This window comes from Phyllobates terribilis, unplaced genomic scaffold, assembly GCF_046119375.1.
Source record: "Phyllobates terribilis strain yellow unplaced genomic scaffold, ASM4611937v1 Scaffold_2__4_contigs__length_985480577, whole genome shotgun sequence".
Classification (NCBI taxonomy): domain Eukaryota; kingdom Metazoa; phylum Chordata; class Amphibia; order Anura; family Dendrobatidae; genus Phyllobates; species Phyllobates terribilis.
In genome coordinates, this window is record NW_027362762.1 from 414848287 (window position 1) to 414875018 (window position 26732).

The window sequence follows — 26732 nt, forward strand, 5'->3', positions numbered from 1 at the left end:
GAGATTAAAGGGTTTATTCCCAGAATAATAATGTTGTCTTATAATAATGTACACATATATTTATTAATTTTTGCAAAAAACTCCCTCAATTTTATATCTATTTTGCATATATCAAAACTCCCCTTAAAGATGCCCTGCCAAACTCTATTTATGCTCCAGTTGACATGGGACCTCCTTTCTTTAAGTGCAGAGCCACAAGGAAGCAGTGGTGCGTCTGTGTCCTGGTAACTAAGAGGAGAAATAAACTGCAGGATGGGGCTCTATATAGAGGGACTGAAAGAAGAAATATTCTACAGGATGGGCTTCTATACAGAGGGGTGACAGGAGTGCAATACTTTAGGATGGGGCTATCTATAGAGGGGCTTAGAGGAGTTGAGATATATTTGTTGCCTACTGCTGAGAGATCTGTAATGTAAAACTCCAAATGCAGCTCTGTTGATGTATATGGCAAAGATAATCTTTTGCTATATGCAACAGAGCAGCATTTGCAGTTTAACATTAATCTGTTACTGGAGCAGCATTTAAAGTTTCACATTGATTTAATCACTGATCTGTTAGCAGCAGGCAACAAACATAGCTCTGCTCTGCACTGCCTAGTAACTAAAAGCAGAAGAGTGCAGTACAGTTGAGCTTTGCTGGAAATGAGCTAACAATTATGTAAAACCACATTGGCAGCAATGGTGATGTAGATGCCAAAATGTAAAATTGGCCAGTGACTTTTACACTAAGATTAGCTTTATAACAACTCAGAGAGGTTGAACTAGTCAGGAGCACACAGGAGAGGGGGGGGGGATCTGCTGCACTGAAGTGAAGCAAGTGGCAATGGAAAATGCTGCTTTAGCAGATAAGAGTAGGATCGCCTACTATCAGCTATATGAAGCTTGATGCACAGAGGGGCTAATAGACATGAAAAAATACACAATATAACAAGAAAAAAAAGTAAAGTTGGGCTTAGTCTGTTTATAAACAATAAGTATGCTTTGTGAAAAAAATTGCAACTATAGGAAAAACCTTTTAATTCAAATGTGCTTTATATCTAAACTGTAATTCATATGCATACTAAAAATGTTTTCATAGTAAACCTTTATTAATATATGGTTTATTAATACACATAGACAATATTGTATCACCTATTTTCCCCATATGTAAACTGTATACATTTTTCCCCATCTGGACACTTTTTTCAACTAAAGAGGTGGACCAGGGCTTAGCAAGCATTTATATACCGTGAATACGGCATTCATGTCCAAGATGGAAATACGTTTTTTAAATCTTTTATTTGCTCTGTTAACTCTTGATATAGTTAAAGGTTTTTAAACACTGGCTAGTAAAGAATCAAAACAGCCAAAACTTTATTTCTAACTTCTTCATTTCTAGAGCAATTTAACATAACAATGATTTCCTCCAATTTAATGCAGTCATGCCTGCTATTTCAATTTCAATAGTTTGCTTAACAGTAGGTGAAAAAAAAAACTGTGAAGCATAAAGTCTAATAAAAGGACTGCCTTTTTACACATATAGGTAAAATGCAAGCAACAGAAGACACAGCTGTGATTTCCATTTAGCGAGCTTCTTGTCTCTGGATCAGTAACAAATATATTTTCATCCAACCATAACAAATGCTCATTATATCTATCAATTACTCTTCTATTTCAGTTGATTTTTACATATCTTCACACTCCTATGAGTTCATATGAGCGAAATGAATACAAAACACTTTAAAATATTTTGACACTGTCAATAATATAATAAATTGGGCTCTTTTAATCCGTTCAGTGACCCATGAAACTGAAAAGTTCTGACAATAGAAAGTACTAGGAAAAATGAACAATTCATTGAAAAAAATCACTGTTGCAGATAATAGAAGAGATTTACTATTATTGTCTCAAAATTAGAGAGCTGCCAGGCAGACAGAAGCTGCACCAAAATTATCAGCTGGTGGTTTAGTTGTGTTATAGGGGAGGAACATCTTTCTAGACATAATAGGCAATTATCTTCCTTATACGATTTCATAGTTGTCTTAGTTGCTGTTGTGGTGCATCTTAGATATTTTTCTCCTCCTTACTTTTGGACAGGCATACTTTAAACCAGAATCTTCTGCAAAATTATAACACATTTTAGGATTCAAATTATTCATTGTCTTTTTTAAACACTTCTGAAAACTGTTTAAGGCCTCTTTCATAGGCTAGTGTCTCCAGTACGTGTGGTGACAGTTTTCACACATACTGGAGACACATACCTATGTAGACCCATTCAAATGAATGAGTCTGCGCACATGTCAGTTTGTTTTCACGACTGTGTGTCCGTGGACAATACATGCTGACATGTCTATTTTTTGCACCCCGCACGAGCCGCAAAATGTCCCACACACGTGCACACTGATGACACACAGATGACATCGGTGTGTCATCAGTGTGACATGTACCGGTGCCTAGTGGTACAGTTAGTGCTGTTCCCAAGTGCCGGGTGCTGAAGGAATCTATCATTGTCCCCTGCTTGCACTGCGATCAGAGTGAGCAAGGGACAATGTTGAGAGTAGTATTCTGCCACTGCTGTCTCCAACAAGTGTAAAAATAAGAATAAAATAAAAAACACATTATATTCAACTTTACATCTAATTCCCTGAAGCCATTGTCAACTGTAAACAAACCAGAAATAAAAAAACACAGTATTCTTACCTGTTTGAAGTTGAAATAATCCAGTGTCCCACGTTGTAATCTACCTGACAAACATTTCTGCATCAGGGTCTGCGGTGGCTTGAGGCGACCGCACATGCTGAGGAGCCACCATGCACACTGATGAAGAAATGTCAGTTAGATGGATTACAGCGTGGTACACAGGATTATTTAATCTTTGGACTGGTGAGGGATATTGTGTTTTTTTATGTTTGGTTTGTTTACAGGGCACAATGGCTTCAGGGAATTAGGTGCAAAGGAAAGTATACTGTGTTTTTTATTTCATTCTTATTTTTACACTTGTTTGAGACAGAGGGGACAGAACACTACTTTCAGCATTGTTCTTTGCTCGCGCTGATCACAGTGCAAGCAGGGAACAATGATCAGATTCCTACAGCACCCGGCGCTTGGGAACAGAGCGAACTGTATCGCTGATCCCCAGGCGCCGGTACATGTGATTCTGATTTAGCACATAGTTACCACACGTATGCCACACAGGTACACACGGACACAGATATCTCCGGTACTTGTTTTTCCAGTACAGGAAATATAAGGATGTGTGAAAACAGGCCTAAGTAAGATCCACAGCATATTCCTTCGTGGTCACAGCACATTCTGAGGAAGGAACCCTCAAGCTCAGGTGAAGCAGACTGTTAGGCTACGTTCACTTATTCACTATTTGGTATTTCATATCAGTATTTGTAAGCCAAAACCAGGAGTGGAACAATCAGAGGAAAAGTATAATAGAAACACGTCACCACTTCTGCATTTTTCACCTACTCCTGATTTTGGCTTATAGATACTGATTTAAAATACTGACCATATACTAAACCTATGAACGTGGCCTTAGGAGTATAGTCATATAGTGTTAGTTACAATACTAACTCCAGTCAGATAAACAATATTTCTTAAAACAGTTTCAAAATGTCATAAATTTAAGGGTCCATTTAAGTGTTGGCGGTCGTTTAATAGCCTGTTTACTCAGGCCTACCTAGCTTCAGGAGTGCACTGATAAAGACCATGCGCTATAGGGAATCATGATCTTTTGTGCAGCAAAAAAAATATGTCATCCCCAAAAATAAGTTATTGTCAGCTTGTTTAAACTGCACGATTTTTTGCAAAACATTGTACCTGGCAATGCTCAATCACAATAATCATAATCATGCAGTTTAATTGGGCCTTTAGAGTGGCATTATATTTTGTGGGAAAATACCAAGAGACTGGTGGGATAGGAGATGAAAGTAACTTGCTCTGAAGCGCATGAGAAGGGGCAAAAGAAGGAGGTCAGTAATGATGAAAACTGCAGAGAAATGAGAAGGTCATTAAAGCTTTGAATATGAGCTTGGTGAAAACCAAGGAAAGTTGGAGGTTAGTTGGAAGAGAAGATTAAAAGGTAATTTTCTTATTATTATTATTATTATTTTATTATTATTATTTATATAGCACCATTGATTCCACGGTGCTGTACATGAGAAGGGGTTACATACAAAATACAGATATCACTTACAGTAAACAAACTAACAATGATAGACTGGTACAGGGGGAAGAGGATCCTGCCCTTGCAGGTCTCTGGCTTACCAGCTGACAGAATCACATGGGCCGTGACATCACCGCAGGTCCTTGTAAACTTTTAATAAACTGATATCTGCAGCACCCAACCGCTTACCCAAAAAGGAATCAAAAATACAAAGTACAAAATTGGTGCGGTTTTCATTGGGGCGCAAGGTGACAGCAGGCCAGTGTATTTGTAAGTCCATAATTTTCTTTATTAATTAAATGACTTCACAACATGTTTCGGCTAATACCGCCTTCATCGCCTGACAAACATGTTGTGAAGCCATTTGATTAATAAAGAAAATTATGGACTAACAAATACCCTGGGCTGCTGTTACCTTGCGCCCCAATAAAAACCGCACCAATTTTGTACTTTGTGTTATAAATTTATTGTCACATCTCCTCCAGACCTGCTCCTATGACATCTGCTTCCTTTACCATGTGCCTCTCTAATCATCTGTAGGCATGGCTGGTGATGGAGATCTCAGGACTTGAAACTTTGAGTTTCACAGGCTTTGTCCAACCACTAATACTAGGGTGACTGGGACATCTAGTCTGGCAGAAATGGTGTGTGTGCTGTTCACCCGGAGCAATCAGCTAATTGCTTTGGCCAATTGAACAGCACCACATCCTACTATGCTCCCAGAGCTGCCAGACATAGTTTTACCATCCCCGGTTCAAATCTCTTGTCCGTTCTGTTTAGCCTGTATTACTATTGTTTTGGTCTTGGCTTGTTTATTGATGATTTTTCTGTCTTGCGATTTTGTCTGCCCTCATATTTCTGACCCAGTTACCTGAAAACTCCTGCCAGCCTGCACCACCTGCCAACATTATACTCAGTGGATCCAACACAGGTGTCTCTGCATAAATCCAGATGCCTGTACAGAAGTTAAATGGTGAAGGCTAGGGCAAACCCTAGCTTCTGGTAAATGGCGTGGCTAGTGTCAAGTCTGTCCATGGTAGTTATATTTAAAGCTGCCAGGTAAGCACAAACATTGCCCCTGTTATTTTTATAATTGAGAAAAGTCAAGACTCTAGACATTAATAATGAAGAGGGGGGCGGGGTTCAACTCAGGCCCTTTCTCTATTTTTCTTTGCATAGAAACAACCCTAGCAGTCCACTGTATGGGAAAAGGCAGCTCCAAATGAGTAGAGGTGGCTACATGTTATGCCAGATACTGCTTGCTTGGTAGAAAGAAATCTATGAAGGGATCAGAGACCTAAACTAGACTTTCTTTCTTAAAATCAGTGGGGAATGAATTTGTACAAATATTTTTTTATTGCAACACATTGAATCCAACTTTCACTTGCATTTATCACTTTTTAATAACAAAGTTTTATGCATATTGACAATTGAAAACCATCATTATTTTTTATGACTCACTCAAATAGAATGTAACTTAACATAACAAGAGAAATGCCAATAAATGAGAAAAATTTGGATAGTGTAAATTGAATGAAAGTATCTGTCAAAAAACTGTCATATGTGCTTCTTCAAGTTCTATCATTAAATGGGTGGCAACAACAAAAATTTAGATAAGGTAAGCATATAACAACCTTAAAGGATATGTAAGATGCAATGGTCTTATCCTATAATCTCTAAAAATAGTCAGATTAATAAATCATGGAAAATTTCAAATGTATTACTGAAGCTAAAAGCTGTAAAATGTATGGCCTGTCTTTCTTGCTCAGAAAGCCAGATATCTAAAGCAGAAACACTATCAATTGAAGTACTTCAATAGGTATTTATGTGTATATGCATCTTTTTTGCGTGTTTTTTTTTAATCTGACAATATAATATTACTTATCTGTAAGATTGGTCGAAGTATGTGATATGTTTTGCTGCACAATGTTAGTTTCAATGCCATTTCTGGCAGAAAATTGGTGGTTATGGCAAAAGTTAATGTGTACACAAATTTAAGTCTTCTAGCATGACAAAAGTATGAGTAAAGCAATTTTTTGATCTATTGTGTTTATTAATATGTGCAAATGGCTAAATAAGATAGAATTTCAACAGCTTTACTGAAATACAGGTTCTCCTTGTAATTTACCCACCTTGCCATGTACCTGTGCTGTTACTTTGTTATAGAATCTGTGGGGAAGTTGGTGAGGATTAGTGATAAGCAAATATGCCAAAATTCAAATTTGTTAGATTCACTCAAAATTGAACAGAGAAATTAAATTTGCATCAAATGTATCTCATGTGAATCGAACGTGCCTTATTTTGCTATGGGTGGCTCCATAAGCCCTTAGTATATTATATGAAGGATAAAAAATAATAAAAAAAATAATACTTCTCCCTGGCCCTCACTTGTTCCTGTGTAGTCATTGCTGGAGACACTGGAAGAGATGGTCAGACAGGAGAATGCAACAGGGTGCCTGATAAGAAGATCAGACAATAGAGAGCAACAGATGAGGGCCATGGAGAAATGAGTTTCAGGTTTTATATGTTCAATATGATCTGGGGTCTGGACATCACATGAGGCATAGTCAATAACTAGGCTTCATGTGATGTCAGAACACCTAAAAAAAAGAGTCTGGGTGCCTGAAGAGACGACCGGACCAGAGATAACATGTGAGGCCAAGTTATTATATATAAATTATTTACACCTTGTAGGCCCTTTAGAAAAATGGCAGCAGCCCAGTATTTTGCTGGATTTGCGCTGGCGAATCCAATATTTTGGTGAAAATTTGAGCCAAAATTGCTTTGTTTTAAATCTATTTGTTTATCTCTAGAGGGAATGTTGCATGTTGCCCAGTCTATCTGTATATCTGGCTGATTAGCCAATCTGATCTCCCAGCTGGTCAGCTAATTTGGATCAGAAAATTTTGCTGATCAGAGCACTGGGTGCTTTATTTTAATCTCTATTTTTACTTGTCTGTGCCAGGTAGTGTTTTAGGCTTTGCATTATATCTGGATTCTCCCTTTATCTGTCTGTATACTTGTTGTTGACTTTTGTCTTCTTTGACTTTTCTTTTGCTTGGTAATCTGAAACTTGTTGTGTAACTGCTGAATATTGACCTTGGCTTGTTTCTGACCTTTTTTGTGCTTTATCCTGTACATTGATGTCTAGTTACCTAATTTGTGTATATGACCCAGCTTCACTTCTGACCATGTCTTAAGCCCCCGTCTCACATAGCGAGATCGCTGCTGTGTCACGGTTTTGGTGACGCATCAGCGACCTCACCAGCGATGTCGCTATGTGTGACACTTTGCAACGATCAGGCCCCTGCTGTGAGGTCGCTGATTGCTGCAAAGTGTCCTGGACCATTTTTTGGTCGTTGCTCTCCCGCTGGTCAGCACACATTGCTGTGTGTGACCAGCGGGAGCAGCTATCAGGCTGGTAACCATGATAAACTTTGGGTTACTAGGGGCACACGCGCACCTAGTAACCCGTTGTTTATCATGGTCACGAGCCTGCTAAAGTGAGCGGTAACCTCCCGCTCACTGTAGCAGAGTGGTAACCATGATAAACAACGGGTTACTAGGAGCGCGTGTGCCCCTAGTAACCCGATGTTTACCATAGTTACCAGCCTGCTCCTGCCTCTGCAGGCTCGTAACCAGGAGCAGGACATCGTGGAAAGATTCTTTCCACGATGTCGCTGCTCCCCTGATCGTTGGTGAGCCTGCCTGCTTGACAGCTCACCAGCGACCACATAGCGACGCAGCAACGATCCCTGACAGGTCGTATCGTTGTCGGGATCATTGCAGCGTCGCTAAGTGTGAAGGGGCCTTTACTGATAAGCTGTAGTAAGTTGACTACTTCAAGATTTATGACTTGAGAACTCCAAGTGGCAAAGTGTAGATCTCTGTATATGGAGTAAAGAATGAAACCAAGTGCCAAGCCAACTGCAGCTTTCCTCACCTTACTGGTTGTAAGCCATAAAACTTTATAAAAAAAACAGTAAGAAAAGTTAGGGAGACTTCCAGAGGTGATATATTACAATCAGAAGGAATTTTCATCAATTAAAGAAGAGGAGTTTGCTTACTTTTATAGAAATGTTTTGTTTAAAACTAACTTTGATTGGTGCTTTTTAAAAAACACCTTTTCCACTGTATCAAATTATCAACTATGTATTATACTTGAAAGGAAACATTTATGAAGCCAACTATTTCTCATTAAAGATAAGAGCTAATACAGTCAGAAGAAAATGGAAAATGATTTAGTAACCTGAATCTTACAATAATTATCTACCAACTGCTCAGTCATATGTATTAATAAATACTTTCTGCTTGGAAGTACAGCATCAAGCAGATGTAACATTTCCATATGATTACGGCTCATTTTACCCGGTAAGATAAATTACTAAAATGAGCACAAATCAACGATATATAGTAAAAAGCTTGAAACGTTCGCAACTCATGCATTTTTATAGTACAGTGTTCATATGAGTTTTGTGTGCTGATAATCACTTGTATGATTGCATGTTTTTTTTCAATTCTTTTGGTTTCAAGTAAAACGACAAGCAGATGCTTGTTACACCATTAAACAAACAATTATTTTAAAAAAATTTAATCAATGACATTTGAGTGATTTTCTGCTGATCATTTGATCACTGCGCATATTTCCACTGAAGAACTTTTGTTTGATCTACTGATTTTTTTTAACAATAATACAGTACCTTCGAGTAAAAGACCCTCGAGTCATTTATCATAACAGTAGGATAGCAAAGGCCCCCATACACTTTAGATAACTGTCAGACAAAAGATCACTCGGTCAACAAATATTTCTCGCAATCAAGAATGGACACAGATAGAAGAAGAGTACATGGGCCCTCTAGCTCTTCATAATGCATCACTTTAAGGTCTGTGATATTTTGAAACTGAAGCAGCTGCACCAATGGTGTGTCTACCCCTGATCTTGTTTCCCTCATAAGCAGGAATGATCATTCTCTATGAGACTGCCTGACAGCAGCAAGCCAGATCCTTCTCTCCAGGAAGATGTTAGTAAGCCCCCATACTTTATTTTTTATTTTACTTGTTTATATAACGCAATCACATTCTGCAGCATTTTGTAGACATTATCGTCATTGGAGATCCCAATCTAAATTCCTATTAGTGTGTCTTTGTAATGTGGGAGGAAACTTGAGTGCCCAGAGGAAACTCATGCAAACATAGGGAGAACTTTGAAACCAGGACCCCAGTGCTGCAAAGCAGAAGCACTAACTCCTGAGCCACCATGGTCATGATATGCTACCGTTTATTTGTCTTTAAAATGCTACTGATTTTTTGTTTTTAAAATGCTACTGATTTTAGTTAACAGGTAGATATAGAGATACATATAACATAACCTAGTGATAAAAATATACAGTATTCCTACTGTGGCTTATTTCCACTCTTCTGCACGTACTCTTAATTCTGCATCCACTGATCCATTGTGCTGCCTATACACATTAGACTGTCAATATAGACTGGTTCATCCTAATTTAGTCTAATGTGCATAGGGGGTCTAAATTCATAGCAACTCATAGTATTAAAAGCTCGCTTTCTGTTTGATTAATCCTTGGAAGATAATCAATTCATGGAGGAATCTCAGTACTGTTATCAAAGGTAAAAATGGCTGTAGAGAAATGCTGACACCATCAAAAATCTGTGTCCCATACATGCGATACAATGACATGTCAAGTACTGCAGAATGAGGGCTGCTGTTGCAGAGGCCCTGTACAAGGCTAGGGTTAGGAGAAAAAGAAGATTAATGTCGACAAACCGACCAGGTAAAATACAAAAATGTATTCAGCCAATTTAAAACAGGAAAAGGTTAAAAACACCTGACACCTTTCTGGCGTGGTATTTGCGCCCTTAGTCATAGGATGCCAGAGAAAAAATACAGACTAGTATATAAATAAGAAAAGATGCAATCAAAAAGAAGGCTATAATTGCATTGAGAATACAACAGCTGTGCAAATGAATGACAACATATACAGTGCCTACAAGTAGTATTCAACCCCCTGCAGATTTAGCTGGTTTGATAAGATGCAAATAAGTTAGAGCCTTCAAACTGCAAACGAGAGTAGGTTTTATGAACAGAAGCATAAATCTTACAAACCAAAAAGTTATGTTGCTCAGTTGAATTTTTTTAAATTTTAAACATAAAAGTGTGGGTCAATTATTATACAACCCCTATGTTTAATATTTTGTGGAATAACCCTTGTTTGCAATTACAGCTAATAATCGTCTTTTATAAGACCTGATCAGGCCGGCACAGGTCTGTGGAGTTATCTTGGCCCACTCCTCCATGCAGATCTTCTCCAAGTTATCTAGGTTCTTTGGGTGTCTCATGTGGACTTTATTCTTGAGCTCCTTCCACAAGTTTTCAATTGGGTTAAGGTCAGGAGACTGACTAGGCCACACCAACACCTTGACTTTTTCCCTCTTGAACCAGGCCTTGGTTTTCTTGGCTGTGTGCTTTGGGTCGTTGTCTTGTTGGAAGATGAAATTACGACCCATCTTAAGATCCTTGATGGAGGAGCGGAGGTTCTTGACCAAAAACTCCAGGTAGGCCGTGCTATCCATCTTCCCATGGATGCGGACCAGATGGCCAGGCCCCTTGGCAGAGAAACAGCCCCACAGCATGATGCTGCCACCACCATGCTTGACTGTAGGGATGGTATTCTTGGGGTCGTATGCAGTGCCATCCAGTCTCCAAACGTCACGTGTGTGGTTGGCACCAAAGATCTCGATCTTGGTCTCATAAGACCATAGAACCTTGAACCAGTCTGTCTCAGAGTCCTCCAAGTGATCATGAGCAAACTGTAGACGAGCCTTGACATGACGCTTTGAAAGTAAAGGTACCTTACGGGCTCGTCTGGAACGGAGACCATTGCGGTGGAGTACGTTACTTATGGTATTGATTGAAACCAATGTCCCCACTGCCATGAGATCTTTCCGGAGCTCCTTCCTTGTTGTCTTTGGGTTAGCCTTGACTCTTCGGACAAGCCTGGCCTCGGCACGGGAGGACACTTTCAAAGGCTGTCCTGGCCGTGGAAGGCTAACAGTAGTTCCATAAGCCTTCCACTTACGGATGATGCTCCCAACAGTGGAGACAGGTAGGCCCAACTCCTTGGAAAGGGTTTTGTACCCCTTGCCAGCCTTGTGACCCTCCACGATCTTGTCTCTGATGGCCTTGGATTGCTCCTTTGTCTTTCCCATGTTGACCATGTCTGAGTGCTGTTCACAAGATTGGGGAGGGTCTTAAATAGTCAGAAAAGGCTGGCAAAAGAGATCTTTAATCCACACATGTGAAGCTCATTATTCTTGGTGCCTGAACTACTTCTTAATACTTTTGGGGGACAAAACAGAATTCTTGTGATTTGAGGGGTTGAATAATAAATGACACTCTGAATTAACTTTTAACGTTTAAAAAAAATAAATAAAAATAAATAAATAAAAAAAATAATTTGCTGCAGTGCATTTCCCACTTCCAGGCTGATCTACAGTACAAATGTCACAATGCCAATTTAATTCCGCATGTGTCAACCAGCTAAATCTGCAGGGGGTTGAATACTACTTGTAGGCACTGTATACTCAATTACAATAGAACAAAATTAGTATATACAGAAAAGATCATTTTTAAAAGTCATTCCCTCAGGATATTTAGTGTCCAAATGTAATATCCAATAAGCTGCTCTCACCGTAAGGTGTTTCTGTCAGTTTCCTCCACGTCTGGGGTATCCGACTCTTTCCAAGCCAAAAAACGCAAAGTGCGTAAGATCCCCCTTGTGAATGCACACAAAATGTTTTGATGCTCCCAAATAAGTACTATTATTATCGTCGATATTTGATATCTACTTCGCAATTCTTTTTCGGGTGGTACAGCCAATATAACTTATTTGACATGATAAACATGTGATACAATATATACAAATATATACAAATTTAGTATCACAGTTTATGAAAGCAGTAATGTTGTAATTGATGGTGGGAGATATTGTAAACAAACATGTTCTTTCCAATGCATATGTGCATACATTGCAGCTACTGCTTCCACATTTATGAAACCCCTTTATTGTTAACCAATTAAATGTCAGAGTTGGGTGTCTCAAGAGGCTAGGCGACAATATGTTGCAAAGGGTGAGTCCCCTTTTGGTGACACATCTACAGTACATTCATTATCAATAATTTTGCATAAGATGTCGTCTTGATTTGTTACGGGCAAATACTCGAGTATGATAATTTTTAGATCATTAAATTGCCTGCTATAGGCAGTTGAGAATGTAATAGAGGATTGTGTATTTTTGTGAAAAGAATATTCACTGTGTGATAAGAGAGAGCTAGGTTTATTTGAAATAGTCTTCAGAGCATGAATAACTTTGACACTATTGTAGCCTATATCAATTAGCCTTTTACTGATGAAAATACTCTCATTGACCAAGGAACTGTGAAAAAAATCCGTCTGGCATGATTGAATTATATTGATAGGGTATCGCACGTATAATGGGACAGTGATGTGAACTGGAGGAAAATATGACAGAGTTTCCAGAAATGTCCTTCTTTTGGAGGGGCATTTCTACTTCAGGGGTTTTAGAGTCACCAATTAAATATACAGTACAGACCAAAAGTTTGGACACACCTTCTCATTTAAAGATTTTTCTGTATTTTCATGACTTTGAAAATTGTACATTCACACTGAAGGCATCAAAACTATGAATTAACACATGTGGAATTATATACTTAACAAAAAAGTGTGAAACAACTGAAAATATGTCTTATATTCTAGGTTCTTCAAAGTAGCCACCTTTCGCTTTGATGACTGCTTTGCACACTCTTGGCATTCTCTTGATGAGCTTCAAGAGGTTGTCACCGGAAATGGTCTTCCAACAATCTTGAAGGAGTTCCCAGAGATGCTTAGCCCTTGTTGGCCCTTTTGCTTTCACTCTGCGGTCCAGCTAACCCCAAACCATCTCGATTGGGTTCAGGTCTGGTGACTGTGGAGGCCAGGTCATCTGGCGTAGGATCCCATCGCTCTCCTTCTTGGTCAAATAGCCCTTACACAGCCTGGAGGTGTGTTTGGGATCATTGTCCTGTTGAAAAATAAATGATGGTCCAACTAAACGCAAACCGGATGGAATAGCATGCCGCTGCAAGATGCTGCGGTAGCCATGCTGGTTCAGTATGCCTTCAATTTTGAATAAATCCCCAACAGTGTCACCAGCAAAGAACCCCCACACCACCACACCTCCTCCTCCATGCTTCACGGTGGGAACCAGGCATGTAGAGTCCATCCGTTCACCTTTTCTGCATCGCACAAAGACATGGTGGTTGGAACCAAAGATCTCAAATTTGGACTCATCAGACCAAAGCACAGATTTCCACTGGTCTAATGTCCATTCCTTTAGCCCAAACAAGTCTCTTCTGCTTGTTGCCTGTCCTTAGGAGTGGTTTCCTAGCAGCTATTTTACCATGAAGGCCTGCTGCACAAAGTCTCCTCTTAACAGTTATTGTAGAGATGTATCTGCTGCTAGAACTCTGTGTGGCATTGACCTGGTCTCTAATCTGAGCTGCTGTTAACCTGCGATTTCTGAGGCTGGTGACTCGGATAAACTTATCCTCAGAAGCAGAGGTGACTCTTGGTCTTCCTTTCCTGGGGTGGTCCTCATGTGAGCCAGTTTTTTTGTAGCGCTTGATGGTTTTTGCAACTGCACTTGGGGACACATTCAAAGTTTGCCCAATTTTTCGGACTGACTGACCTTCATTTCTTAAAGTAATGATGACCACTCGTTTTTCTTTACTTAGCTGCTTTTTTCTTGCCATAATACAAATTCTAACAGTTTATTCAGTAGGACTATCAGCTGTGTATCCACCTGACTTCTTCACAACACAACTGATGGTCCCAAACCCATTTATAAGGCAAGAAATCCCACTTATTAAACCTGACAGGGCACACCTGTGAAGTGAAAACCATTTCCGGTGACTACTTCTTGAAGCTCATCAAGAGAATGCCAAGAGTGTGCAAAGCAGTCATCAAAGCAAAAGGTGGCTACTTTGAAGAACCTAGAATATAAGACATATTTTCAGTTGTTTCACACTTTTTTGTTAAGTATATAATTCCACATGTGTTAATTCATAGTTTTGATGCCTTCAGTGTGAATGTACAATTTTCAAAGTCATGAAAATACAGAAAAATCTTTAAATGAGAAGGTGTGTCCAAACTTTTGGTCTGTACTGTATGTCCAAAAAAGAAGTTTCTGCAGTGGGACTACTGACTGTGAATCTAAGGTTAAATTCATTTGAATTAAAGTACGTGGTGAAGCCTTCAATGGCAGTGGAATCACCTTGCCACATGAAGAGGTCATCCACGTATCTTCCGAACCAATTTTATGTCTTTTGAATAAGGGTTTTTGTCAGAAAATATATAACCCTCCACCCACCTATACATATAAAGAATAGCAAGAGATGGGAAAAACTTAGAGCCAATAGGGGCGCACAGAACCTGGAGAAAAAAATGTGAATTAAACATAAAAAAATTATGATGCAGCAGATATCAGAGAGCCATGATGATAAATTGTTTTAAATTCAATGTATAATTACTATACCTATCCAAATGATATTGAATGGCAGTAATAGCTAAACGATGAGGAATGGTGGAGTACAAGTTCACCACATCGCATGTTACGAACATGAAACCATCATTCCATTTAAATTTATCAAAGACATTCAAAACAGTAGTGGTATCTTTCAGATATTCTAGGGTTCTAGTTACAAGGGGTTGAAGATGTTCATCCACCCATTGACTTAGGTTCTCATTGAAAGAACCAATCGCTGAAATAATTGGGCAAAGGGGAGGTGGAAAAACCCTTTATAGGTTTTTTGTAAACCGTGGAAAATTGGTAATATAAGATAATCTGGTAAAAGCCATCTGTGAAGTTTGTTGTTGATGACGCCCAAACTAATACCCTCTTCCAAAACCTGAAATAATGTATACTTTTAAGAGGTAGTGGGATCGGATGGGAGAATCCTATAGGTGGATAAGTCACTAAGAATGTCATTAGCCAGTTTGATGTACAATGGTGTATCTAGTACAGAAATGCACCCCCCCATATCCAATTGTCGAATTGTTAGATTCAGATTTTCTTGTAGGTCAGTGACAGCTTTAAATTCAATTGAACTTGTGTTCCTATATCGGTGGGATGATCTAATATGCTCATGTAGTAGTTTCAAGTCCCTTTCTACTAACGTCTGGAATAGATCCAGTGATGGAACCTTCGATTGTAGGAGTAGTAAGTAGAATTTTTATATAACTTCAATGACCTTATCCTTAACCAAATTGGCACAATCTGTTTAATCTTATAATTACATGAGAGTCAATACAGCATAGTGTTCTTTCAGAGAAAAAGCAGAGGTATCATGCACCAAAAGACTAGGGTTAAGCAATGTTAGCTTTTTTGTGAAATTTCGCAATGTCGCATTGCAACATCACATACAATGATGTCTTATGGTGTCACATTGCAACCTGTGACCTAACACGACTGTGACACAATGTCGCAAATTTATCCAACTGAGTTGGATTTTCTGTCACAAAGTTGCAGATATAACAACAATAACAACAGGTATAATAAGAGGTGGTGACATCTGAGAACCGCTGTAGCGCAACACATGTTGTCATATAGCCTTAACCTAAGGGAGACCATCAGTTATTAATTTAGAGCGCTTTAATATGACTTGCTTTGTTTTTAAAAGTTACAAGAGATTGTATAAGCCAGGTAACTAACTGTGTGTGCAACACTGTGGCAAATTTGTGTATTCTGTATTCAAAAGTACTGTAGTTACTTTTACTTACTTAGTTGGTCTATAGTCAGGTATAGCCCGATCCAGTGAAATTTTCTCACTGAGGTAGGAATTGTAACCATATTTTTCATGTGGTCCTTTGGCTTTCTCTTCTTCTTCAGGAGATAATGTAGCTGGAAGTCCACCTTTTCCTCGACCACCATATCCTTCAATAAGTCCAAGTGATTTTGATAAGCCTAAAAAGAAGCAAAGTCAGTTAATTTAAATATTCTGTGTGCATCTGTGCGTTGGAATAAAACATTTCTATTTTTAATCTAATGAATTATATTTTATAGCACAGATTTAACAGGATGCAAATATTTATTGCATATTCCTATGTGAATTTATTAAACCCTAATATCTTTTTCTTTCATTTTTTGCATTAGCTTAATACAGCATATCATTTACTTTAAAATGCACTGCAAAATACAAATTGACTAAGTTACTATTTACAATTAAAATGACATATTTTCATCATCTCCGAATGCGAGTTAAAATACTGGAAACTTGATCATACCCTAAAACATAATGGATACTTTCCCTTTAGAGACTAATTTCATAATGTTATCACTTAATATGTCGTCTCTCTTGCTAAGAGTTTGCATTTTCTCAATGGTCTGAAAGTAATGCAAATCAGATGTTTTAGCTAGAAGCTATGTGCCTTTGTGCAGCCATGTGGAAAAATCTCACTAATTTGTTGTGATAATCCCTTTTGCTTATAAAGTTGTATATCTATTAAGCAGTAATGATGTGCTAATGTAAATTAATATACCAATAACATAAAACCATTTGATAAGGCTATATAGAAAAAGAAAAAAAAAGCTTAAAAAGTTTTGGAGCAATATGTGCTTTCTTCCAAAGTAAATCATTATATTAAAAAACATTGTATCCCATGGTTGGATAGACAGAAAATCAAAGGGTTGTTTATTTGAACTATTGTTGCGCTTTCCCATTTCTCATCAACCATGTGAATGTCTTCTACATGTATAGTTTGGGATATTGAAGTTCCAATAGAATAATTATAAGATATGAATTTGTCCTGCTTGGCACAAGCTATGCTGAAGTCCATATATCTTTTGAATCTACTAGGGTTAAAAAAAACCCTTTCAGTCAACTAGTAAGACACCCTACAAAGATATGGCACATTTCTAATCGTTTGCATTCTTGACTATTTAAAATTCCTGTTTTACCTGTGTTTAAGAAACTCAAAGTTCCCCCTAATTACTCAAACCTCTAGAGGTTGGGTAATTATTATTTTCAAGTTGGAAGCAAGGTTGCCATTCAACGGGGTTATCACTAAGTTTCCAGATATTTTTAACATTTCTGAAACCAAATTTTACAATACATTTCTAGGTCCCTTCTACCCAGGTAACAGGTAATCAGAGCAATAAATGGAAAGTATAATTTACACTAGAATCAATATTTATCATTAGAACTAAAGATCCAATTGGACCAATGTCAATACACATATTAAATAAAGGTAAGTACAAAAAGTAATATTTTTCAATAGTGACAAAATAATACAGGCAAGGCACATGACTAATTGCTTCTTTATTCACTATGATGTGCCTTGCCTGTATTATTTTGTCACTATTGAACACTGTTACTTTTTGGACTTACCTTTATTACGTGGATAGAAATTGGTCCACTTGGTCCTTTATCTACATAGAAATATCGATTCTAGTGTACATCATACTTTACATTTATTGCTCTGATTACCTGTTACCTGGGTGGGTAGATGGGATCTTTGTGAGTGAGGTATATAATCAGTGCTTTCTGTTTGTAGCTTACTGTACATGTACGCAATTTTTTAATAAATGGTTAAACCAGCAGAGGGAAAGCAGAAAGCTGGGGCTGATTTTTATTGCCTGGAAAGAGCGTAATATCCATGGAGCTTCCCAGGCTATTAATATCCGCTCACAGCCGTATACTTAGCCTTTACTGGTTATTAAAATAGGAGACCCAAAAAAAATTGACGTGGGACCCCCCCTGTAATTAATAACCAGCAAAGGCTAGACAGACAACTGCTAGCTGATATTAATAGGGACCTTGGATATTGGCCCCCTTCTGAGGGTAAAAACATGATCTCTCAGCCTCCCCAGAAATGGCGCATCCATAAGATGCCCCAATTCTGGCGCTTAGCCTCTGTTCTTCCCACTTGCCCTGATGTGGTGGCAAGTGGGGTAATAGGGTTGGGGTTCATGTCAGCCTTGTAATGGCAGCTGACATGAAGCCCAGGTTAGTAGTGGAGAGGCGTCTATAAGACGCCTCCATTACTAACCCCAAAGTAAAATTGTAAGAAAAAAAATGAAACACCCAGAGTAAAGTACTTTATTTGAAATAATGACACAGACTCCTTTATTTGTGATTCTGAAAGGGGTTTTCCCACGAACAAAAGTTTATTTTAAAAATTGACTGTGTCTGACCGTGTACAGAACATACCACAGTGCCTGGGCAGGGGAGCAAGCAAGAGTATACAGACATTATAGCAGGGGATCGCAGAGGATTCATTTTGTAAGGTAAAACATTTCACTGCCTGTTTTTAAACAATATTTTACTACACAAAATGAATCCTCTGTTATCCCCTGCTGTAATGTCTATATTGTCTTTTGCTTCCTCCCCTGCCCAGGAGCTGTGGTATGTTCTGTACATGGTCAGACACAACCAATTTTTTAAATTAACTTTTGTTCATGGGAAAACCCCTTTAATTTACCAAAAACAATTATACTTTCCTAATGCCTAATCCACTGAAGCCCATGTCTCCTGTAACAAAAATAAAAACAACCATATCCCTCACCTGTCATACGTGATGAAATAATCCAGATTTTCCCATGATGATTGGATCATTGATAGAAAAGCCACATCCGGATATGTGACTGCTCTATCTGGCAGCCAGCGATACACTGATTGGCGATTAGGTGTAGGTGAGTATAATGTGTTTTTTATTTTTATTTAAATAATTATTTATTAATTTTAACTTTTTTTTTTACTTTCAGCACAGGCCCCGTCTGATGAGAGACTACTTCTTTCATCAGCGGCGCTTGCGCTCTCTGTTGACAGTGAGAGCATGAGCCGGCTGATGGGAGAAGTCATTTCATCAGCCGGGGCCTGTGACCTGCGATAAGTTTCTTACTGTGGGTCACTGTCACAGCTGCAGGATCATGCTGACATCTGACAGCGTGATCCCAAAGCGCTATAACTGGTGGGAACTATGTTACCGTCGATCAAAGCCCCTGTTTCCCAGGTTGTCACGCAGATAACAGCGTGGGAAACCAGGGATGATCGGTTCGGGCCGACTTTTGCCAATTTTTGTGCACGAATCCGAATTAGCAATGTTCGTGCCGAATTTGAGATTGGCGAACGTTTTCCGAACATGTTCGCTTTGTCTCTCAATAACTCTAACATGTGTTAGCCCCATTTTAAGGCTGTTGTATATGAGCTCAGGCCTACTAGACACCCGTTCACCTGAAGGTTTGATTTGGTTCTGTCAATCAAGGTAACATCAATTATGTATGCTAATAACCTCCAATATGCTCTCTCTCAGGGTTCTTAGCTTGTCACCAATGGCACTAAAGCTTCAATGGACATATATGAATTAGTCTCTCATACAGAGGTGCTAGAGGCTCAAAGAGAGTTAGGATAAATGGTGAGCAGTTCAACTAGAACAATATAATGAGTATAAATTAACGTTTAGAACTGTTTGTAGTTAAAATAGCCTGCCCAAATATATTTATACATATTGGACGAACTCTTAAAGGAATTGTCTATTTTAACAGTGGCATCATACTTGGAACATGATTTTGTTGCATATACTAACTAACATAGGTTCTACAGGTTCTGAACTGATCTCCTTTGTGATGCATTGTCTGTTAGTAATGTTACTGCTGCCTTCATCATAGACGACATTGCTCTTCTAATGCAAAATTGACATTGACGGAGAGGAATGTGACAAGATCGGTCCATCAGACTACTCCAGATAAAAACATTACGCATAACAATGCTGTATTTCAATTGAAATACGTGCCCCTCTATCAACAGCTTTTTTCAGTCCATGTGATTTACGAAAGAGAAATATCTGTAGTACTTATATATTAGTAAGCAACAAATCTGCTGAAATAAAATGGATAACTTTAAATCTGACTTGCACATGGAAAAGTCACATTCATGAGGGAGTGTTCATTAAAATGTATTTGTTCTCTTGTCCAAAGTCATAGTTTCTCCTGGAAGTACACCTGTCTCAGTCAAGTAATTGTGCTCACTTAATATTAAAGATCTAAAAGAATTATTAATTTTAACATTAATTTGAACATGCCAAAGAGAATAAAATATATATAGGTTGTGCAATTATTTCTAACAAGAATTGATAGTTTGATAGCACTTCACTCAAGATTGAGCTTAAATAATCTTTCAAATGTTATGCAATTGGGCAAGACATCACATTTGCAGCAGAAGTTACTATGTATTCTTGTATCTTTCAAATAGATTCCTCAATCTACAATATTTATCCCATTTCCTATATGAATTTACTGATAGCTTTCCCTTTGTGCTACTTGTCTATATCTCACTGACTGAGTGGAAACAAAAACAACATTTTTTGTTTTTTTTTACTAAAGCCATAATCACAATTGAAATGTTTCATAGTGTGCAAACACAAATCACCATGTGGTCTTCACAAAACATTCAGTATGGTCAGACATTTTGCAATGGTCGCTTCTGACGTTTTCCTCCATAAAAAAATACTGAACTTGCGACACAGTTGTGGTAATCTTTCCACAACTTCCTAGTGATACCGTGTTCCCTTGGAGGCCCTGGCCTTAAGTGAATCTACTAGAAATGCTGTGATGGATCTTGAATGACCAGTTTATTCAAGTAAACATAACATAGCTTCTGATGTAAAACAAATCTGCTAAGAGATAGGAACTCAAAGTTTGCATAAATGATGTGAAAGACTGTTAATAATCAATAAATTATATTTTATTGCAATTATTATTCTCATATTCATAGATGGCTATTGTTGGATAGTGCTTGTAAAGAAACAAGAACGTTTGCAATTTACTGTTGATTAAAATTTGCAGCCATTCTTGGGATATTAATACTTGTCTTTTTTTCTTTATTTCCATGTCATTGCCTAAGGTCCTCCCAAGACCACCTCCTATCCTCCACACTTATTTGTTCCTCACCCAATCGCCTCCATGACTTCTCCTGAATATCCCCCATCCTATGGAATTCTGTGCCCCAACACATCCGAATATCCGCCACATTCGAATCCTTCAGATGGAACCTGAAAACCCACCTCTTCAAGAAAGCTTATGTAGCACCCTGAGGATCCGGCTGCTACAGGGGTATTGCACCTCAACCCAGAGGTGTGATATTCCACTCCCGGGTAAGGATGGAGTGTGGATCTGAGCTCGGTAGGCTGCATGCACTACACACATCCCATTTCCGAGGAACAGGCCGACGGTACTCCCACTTAGAAATGTGCAGGTACGACCGAGTCTGTTCCTGGCTGGAGTGGGAGGGGGGTGGAACATCCCAAGTAGTGTAGGGGCAGATAGGGGGAGCAGCCTGGGTAAAGATAGGAGCTCATTGGGTGCTGGTCACCTGAGCTCACACATAGAGGGTGTATATAAGGTGGGCACCAACTAAGAACAGGGTCAGTTGCAGAGAGAAAGTCAGCGAGCGGAGGAGAAGAGAGACCCAGAGTGAGAGAGGAGAGAGAGAGACCCAGAGGGGGAACCAGAAGAAAAGGACTCCAAGAACCCAACTTAAATCCCCGGGTGAAGAGTCGGCACAGGGTACCGGAACCCAAGCTGGTGGGGGCAAAAACACTCCCCAGCCAGAGACCGGAGACCGTGGGCAGCGTTTGTCACGGTCACCCACCACATCCACCACGAAGGCATACCACGAGGAGGGTCAGGGAACCCCAGGCCAAGGGTCTCACCACAGAAGGCCCGAGGGAGCTGGACCTGGGTGGATCAATAGTGGGGACGGCCAGAGAAAGGACAGAAGGAGAGCTCAGGGTCACGCTCCGGACTTATTTGGGAGTTGGCTGGATCCAGAACCTGGTGGACGCAGCACGGCTCGGGAGGTCACTCGAAGCTGGAGTGACCGGAACATCAGCAGTGAGTAAACATCCTAAACTGCATAACCCGACTCTGTCTCTGATTGCCGTCTACACTGCATCACCACAACTCCCATCCTCTGCACCTGATCCCCCTGAGGCTATACCCCACCCGTTGGGGGTTATACCATCACAAGCTGCACCTACACCATCAGCCTCAGCGGACCCTGCTGCAGCGGCGGCCATAGTGACCGCAATACAACGGGTGGCGTAGTCGACAATAAAGAACTTATAACATCTGTAGGACTGCCACATACAACTGAGTTTGACACCCTGGGCACGGACCGGGTCACAGCCACTCGGAAGACTACAACTCCCATCTGATCCGGCTCCGGATATTCCCCCTAAAGAATATGGCCCAGGGGGCGCGTCAACTTTGGCGTAGTCGGCAGGATTACGTGCCCGCAACACCCGGGTACTGCGTGCCTGAAGAAAAGAACGAGTTTACCTCAAAAAGAAGTCTCCTGCCGGTTCCGGAGGGTCCCCGCCATCGGACCCCATCATCAGTCGATTCCAGCCGGTTGTCCGCCATTAACCGCGTTTTCCCGCCATCTGCAGAGTTTCCCGCCACTGGGAAGCGATTCCCGCCATTTCCAAAGGTTTCCCGCCTTGGAAGAGCGGACGCCATTATGGGCGTGCCAGAGGGTGGCGAGAGGCCACCTCCCATCGTGGGCCAGGACCGAAAATGGCGCCAAAAGTGGAAACCGCCCCCACCAACAGAGACTGTGATGCTAGAGGTGTCTGTCAGCGTGAAAGAACAGCCCCTGGAGCTGACAATCACCAAGTGGCCCCGGGACCGCCCTCGAAGGGGGAGGAGACGAAAGGAGAGAACAAAGATGGGTGCCGCCTGGAGCAGTCTAGAGCGAGCGCACCCGGAGGCAAGAAGCCTGGAGAGGAGTAGCAGAGAAGCTCACCCGGAGATGGCCAGAGAGCAGAGCAGCACCGGCCCGCTGGCCAGGAGCCTGCTGGAAGAAGAGCAGAGCAGCACCGACCCGTTGGTCAGGAGCCTGCTGGAAACCACGACCCCACTAGGCCTAGTGGAGGTCCTCGCACAGCTCCCCCGAGACCGGGAGTGTGCACAGACTGCCCTGGAGGGCCTCGCACGGAGGATGGCCCGGGTACAGCGAGAGACATTGGCGGAGTGGAGCCGAGAGATGGCCCAGCAAACCAAGACCCGGAGCACGCCAGCCAAGATGAGGAGACAGACCGCCTCTGAGGATGGCGCGGGAGGACCCAAGGCCGGAGACGGCGCCGAGAAGGGAGTCGAACGCATGGAGGCAGGTAAAGGGGACGTCAATACCCCAAACCAGGACACCGCTTACCTGCCCCAGCTCCCCGTCGCAGAGCCCGAAAGTCCCCCTGCTGTGCCCGAAAACGCCATGTCACCGACGCAGACTAGGCCCCAACCAGAAGCCGCCGCCGCGACCCCTGTGACGCCATGCGCACCGACCCCGAGCGTGGCAAAACAGGAAGTAACACCAGCCTGGTCGCAGGGCCTAGAATTCCCGGGCGTCGCATCACCAACAGCGCCCCCTACCTCCGCGGAGCCTCCGGCCTGGCCGCAAGGCCAGGTAGCCCAGGGCGCCGCCGTCCTAACGGTGCCCTTCACCTTCCAGGTGCCCCAGGCCTGGCCGCAAGGCCTGGGCAACCCGGGCGCCACCACCACCGCGCCCGCACCCGTAAAACCAAGGGTGCCGCGTCTGGGAGAGGACTTGTTTGCCCAGCACACGTGGCCGGACGGGCAGCCTTTCATCTGGCCCCAGAAATATTATGAACTGGAGCACCAGAGGAGAGTTGGGGCCATGTGTGCACCCCTGATTCCGGCTCCGAAGCCCGTGATAAGGATCTCGCCCCCGCTTGAAGAGACCCAATTTGAGTGGGACCCCACCGGAGAAGACCTAATGGGGTTCACTCAAGAAACCAGGGCAGCTGCAGCGGAGCGTGCTGCGTGCTGCCGACAGCAGCTCGAGGAGTTTGCGAGGGAGCGGAGAGAGAGGCGGGTCCGGGAACAACAGGCCCAAATAAGGAGCGCCGAGCAGAAGAGCCGAACCAGGAGGGACTCCCGTGCAGCGCACAGTCCCCGCACCACCGGGACTGTAATTAAGTTCAACATGCAGCATGGGTGGGGCTTCATCAGAGACCACAACACCCCCGGCGACGTCTTTGTCACGCGCAGAGATGTGGAGTCCCATCTGCCGGAGGGGCACAGAGGTCGTGACCTTTATATCGGGGACGAGGTCACCTTCACCCGGCACAAGTGTGCCAAAGGACCTTACGCCCTCCATGTGCATCGCCTGACAGAGGAGGAGCTGCGATGTGAGGAGGAAGAGCAAGAGGATCCGGACGGGTCTGAAGCTGAGATCCCCAAAGAAGGAGCAGGAGGAAGACGTTGTTGAGTACAGCGGAGTAGGTGCTGTAAATAGTTACCCGATCGGGGTATAAAGAAACTGTTACTGCAAATATAGTCCCCGTTGGGACCAGCTGAGTGAACTGTTTACCCGTTTACCCTTAATCCCACAGGCTGAGGACTGTGAGCAGCCATTCCCTTTCCCTCCTTACCTGGCCGAGGACTGAGAGCGGCCATATCCCTGTATATAGTTGCGCGTCCTAAAGCGCCCCCTACCGGTTTTATAGGGAAAACCAGTTTTCCAGAGAGACTGTCGCGCTTTACCCGGTCACACGTTGCACAGTGACCGGAGGAGGAGCCTGAGGCGACGAGGATGTTTTATCTGCTAAGATATGTTGTTTTATATGTTTTATATGTTTATGAAAAAAATTTGTATGTTTTGGTGTTGTTTTTGTCTTACAGCCCGAGGACGTGCTGTGATTTACCGGGGGGGAATGTAGCACCCTGAGGATCCGGCTGCTACAGGGGTATTGCACCTCAACCCAGAGGTGTGATATTCCACTCCCGGGTAAGGATGGAGTGTGGATCTGAGCTCGGTAGGCTGCATGCACTACACACATCCCATTTCCGAGGAACAGGCCGACGGTACTCCCACTTAGAAATGTGCAGGTACGACCGAGTCTGTTCCTGGCTGGAGTGGGAGGGGGGTGGAACATCCCAAGTAGTGTAGGGGCAGATAGGGGGAGCAGCCTGGGTAAAGATAGGAGCTCATTGGGTGCTGGTCACCTGAGCTCACACATAGAGGGTGTATATAAGGTGGGCACCAACTAAGAACAGGGTCAGTTGCAGAGAGAAAGTCAGCGAGCGGAGGAGAAGAGAGACCCAGAGTGAGAGAGGAGAGAGAGAGACCCAGAGGGGGAACCAGAAGAAAAGGACTCCAAGAACCCAACTTAAATCCCCGGGTGAAGAGTCGGCACAGGGTACCGGAACCCAAGCTGGTGGGGGCAAAAACACTCCCCAGCCAGAGACCGGAGACCGTGGGCAGCGTTTGTCACGGTCACCCACCACATCCACCACGAAGGCATACCACGAGGAGGGTCAGGGAACCCCAGGCCAAGGGTCTCCCCACAGAAGGCCCGAGGGAGCTGGACCTGGGTGGATCAATAGTGGGGACGGCCAGAGAAAGGACAGAAGGAGAGCTCAGGGTCACGCTCCGGACTTATTTGGGAGTTGGCTGGATCCAGAACCTGGTGGACGCAGCACGGCTCGGGAGGTCACTCGAAGCTGGAGTGACCGGAACATCAGCAGTGAGTAAACATCCTAAACTGCATAACCCGACTCTGTCTCTGATTGCCGTCTACACTGCATCACCACAACTCCCATCCTCTGCACCTGATCCCCCTGAGGCTATACCCCACCCGTTGGGGGTTATACCATCACAAGCTGCACCTACACCATCAGCCTCAGCGGACCCTGCTGCAGCGGCGGCCATAGTGACCGCAATACAACGGGTGGCGTAGTCGACAATAAAGAACTTATAACATCTGTAGGACTGCCACATACAACTGAGTTTGACACCCTGGGCACGGACCGGGTCACAGCCACTCGGAAGACTACAACTCCCATCTGATCCGGCTCCGGATATTCCCCCTAAAGAATATGGCCCAGGGGGCGCGTCACTTACAGCCTGCAATGACGCCGCTGACTCCTCAACACCACTGGAGCTGCTGCCTTACCAACACCAGACCTGTGCCTCACCAACACCGGAGCGGCTGCAACCCCCCAACCTACTGTCTGGGCAGGGTCCTCTTCCCTCTGTACCAGTCTATGATTGTTAGTTCGTGTACTGTAAGTAATATCTGTATTTGGTATGTATCCCCTTCTCATGTACAGCACCATGGAATCAATGGTGCTATATAAATAAATAAATAATAATAAGGGACCGACCACTGCTATTTGTTTAGTGGGTAAGCACTACAACTAAGCACTACAACTGATGTTGGGAGATAAAGAAAGCTCCAGTGGTCCCAGCCAGCTTCAAAACAGAAGACAAGAACTTGTAAGTAAGCATTGTATGTTGACAGCAGTGGTGGTCAGTCTCCTAGGCAACGCGCTGTAAACAAAGCAAAATATTACAATTTAAGGAATGGCTGAAAATTTTTGTAATCAATAAATTTAAAAAGTGTGTTTTCAAACTCTATATAACAATAACCATCTGTGAAGATGGGAATAGCCTATTAAGTAGGCACAGTTAAGTACTTCTAAAGTCTT

At 42.0% G+C, this 26732-nt stretch overlaps 1 protein-coding gene across 1 annotated transcript in view; it reads right to left on the minus strand.

Moving 5' to 3' along the window:
* The window catches only part of GALNT17 (polypeptide N-acetylgalactosaminyltransferase 17), a 938842-nt gene that overhangs the window by 709399 nt on the left and 202711 nt on the right, over positions 1-26732 (minus strand). The window contains exon 2 of the mRNA XM_073665134.1: positions 16007-16190. Coding sequence (XP_073521235.1) covers positions 16007-16190 — 184 coding nt within the window. The remainder of the gene's footprint in view (positions 1-16006; positions 16191-26732) is intronic.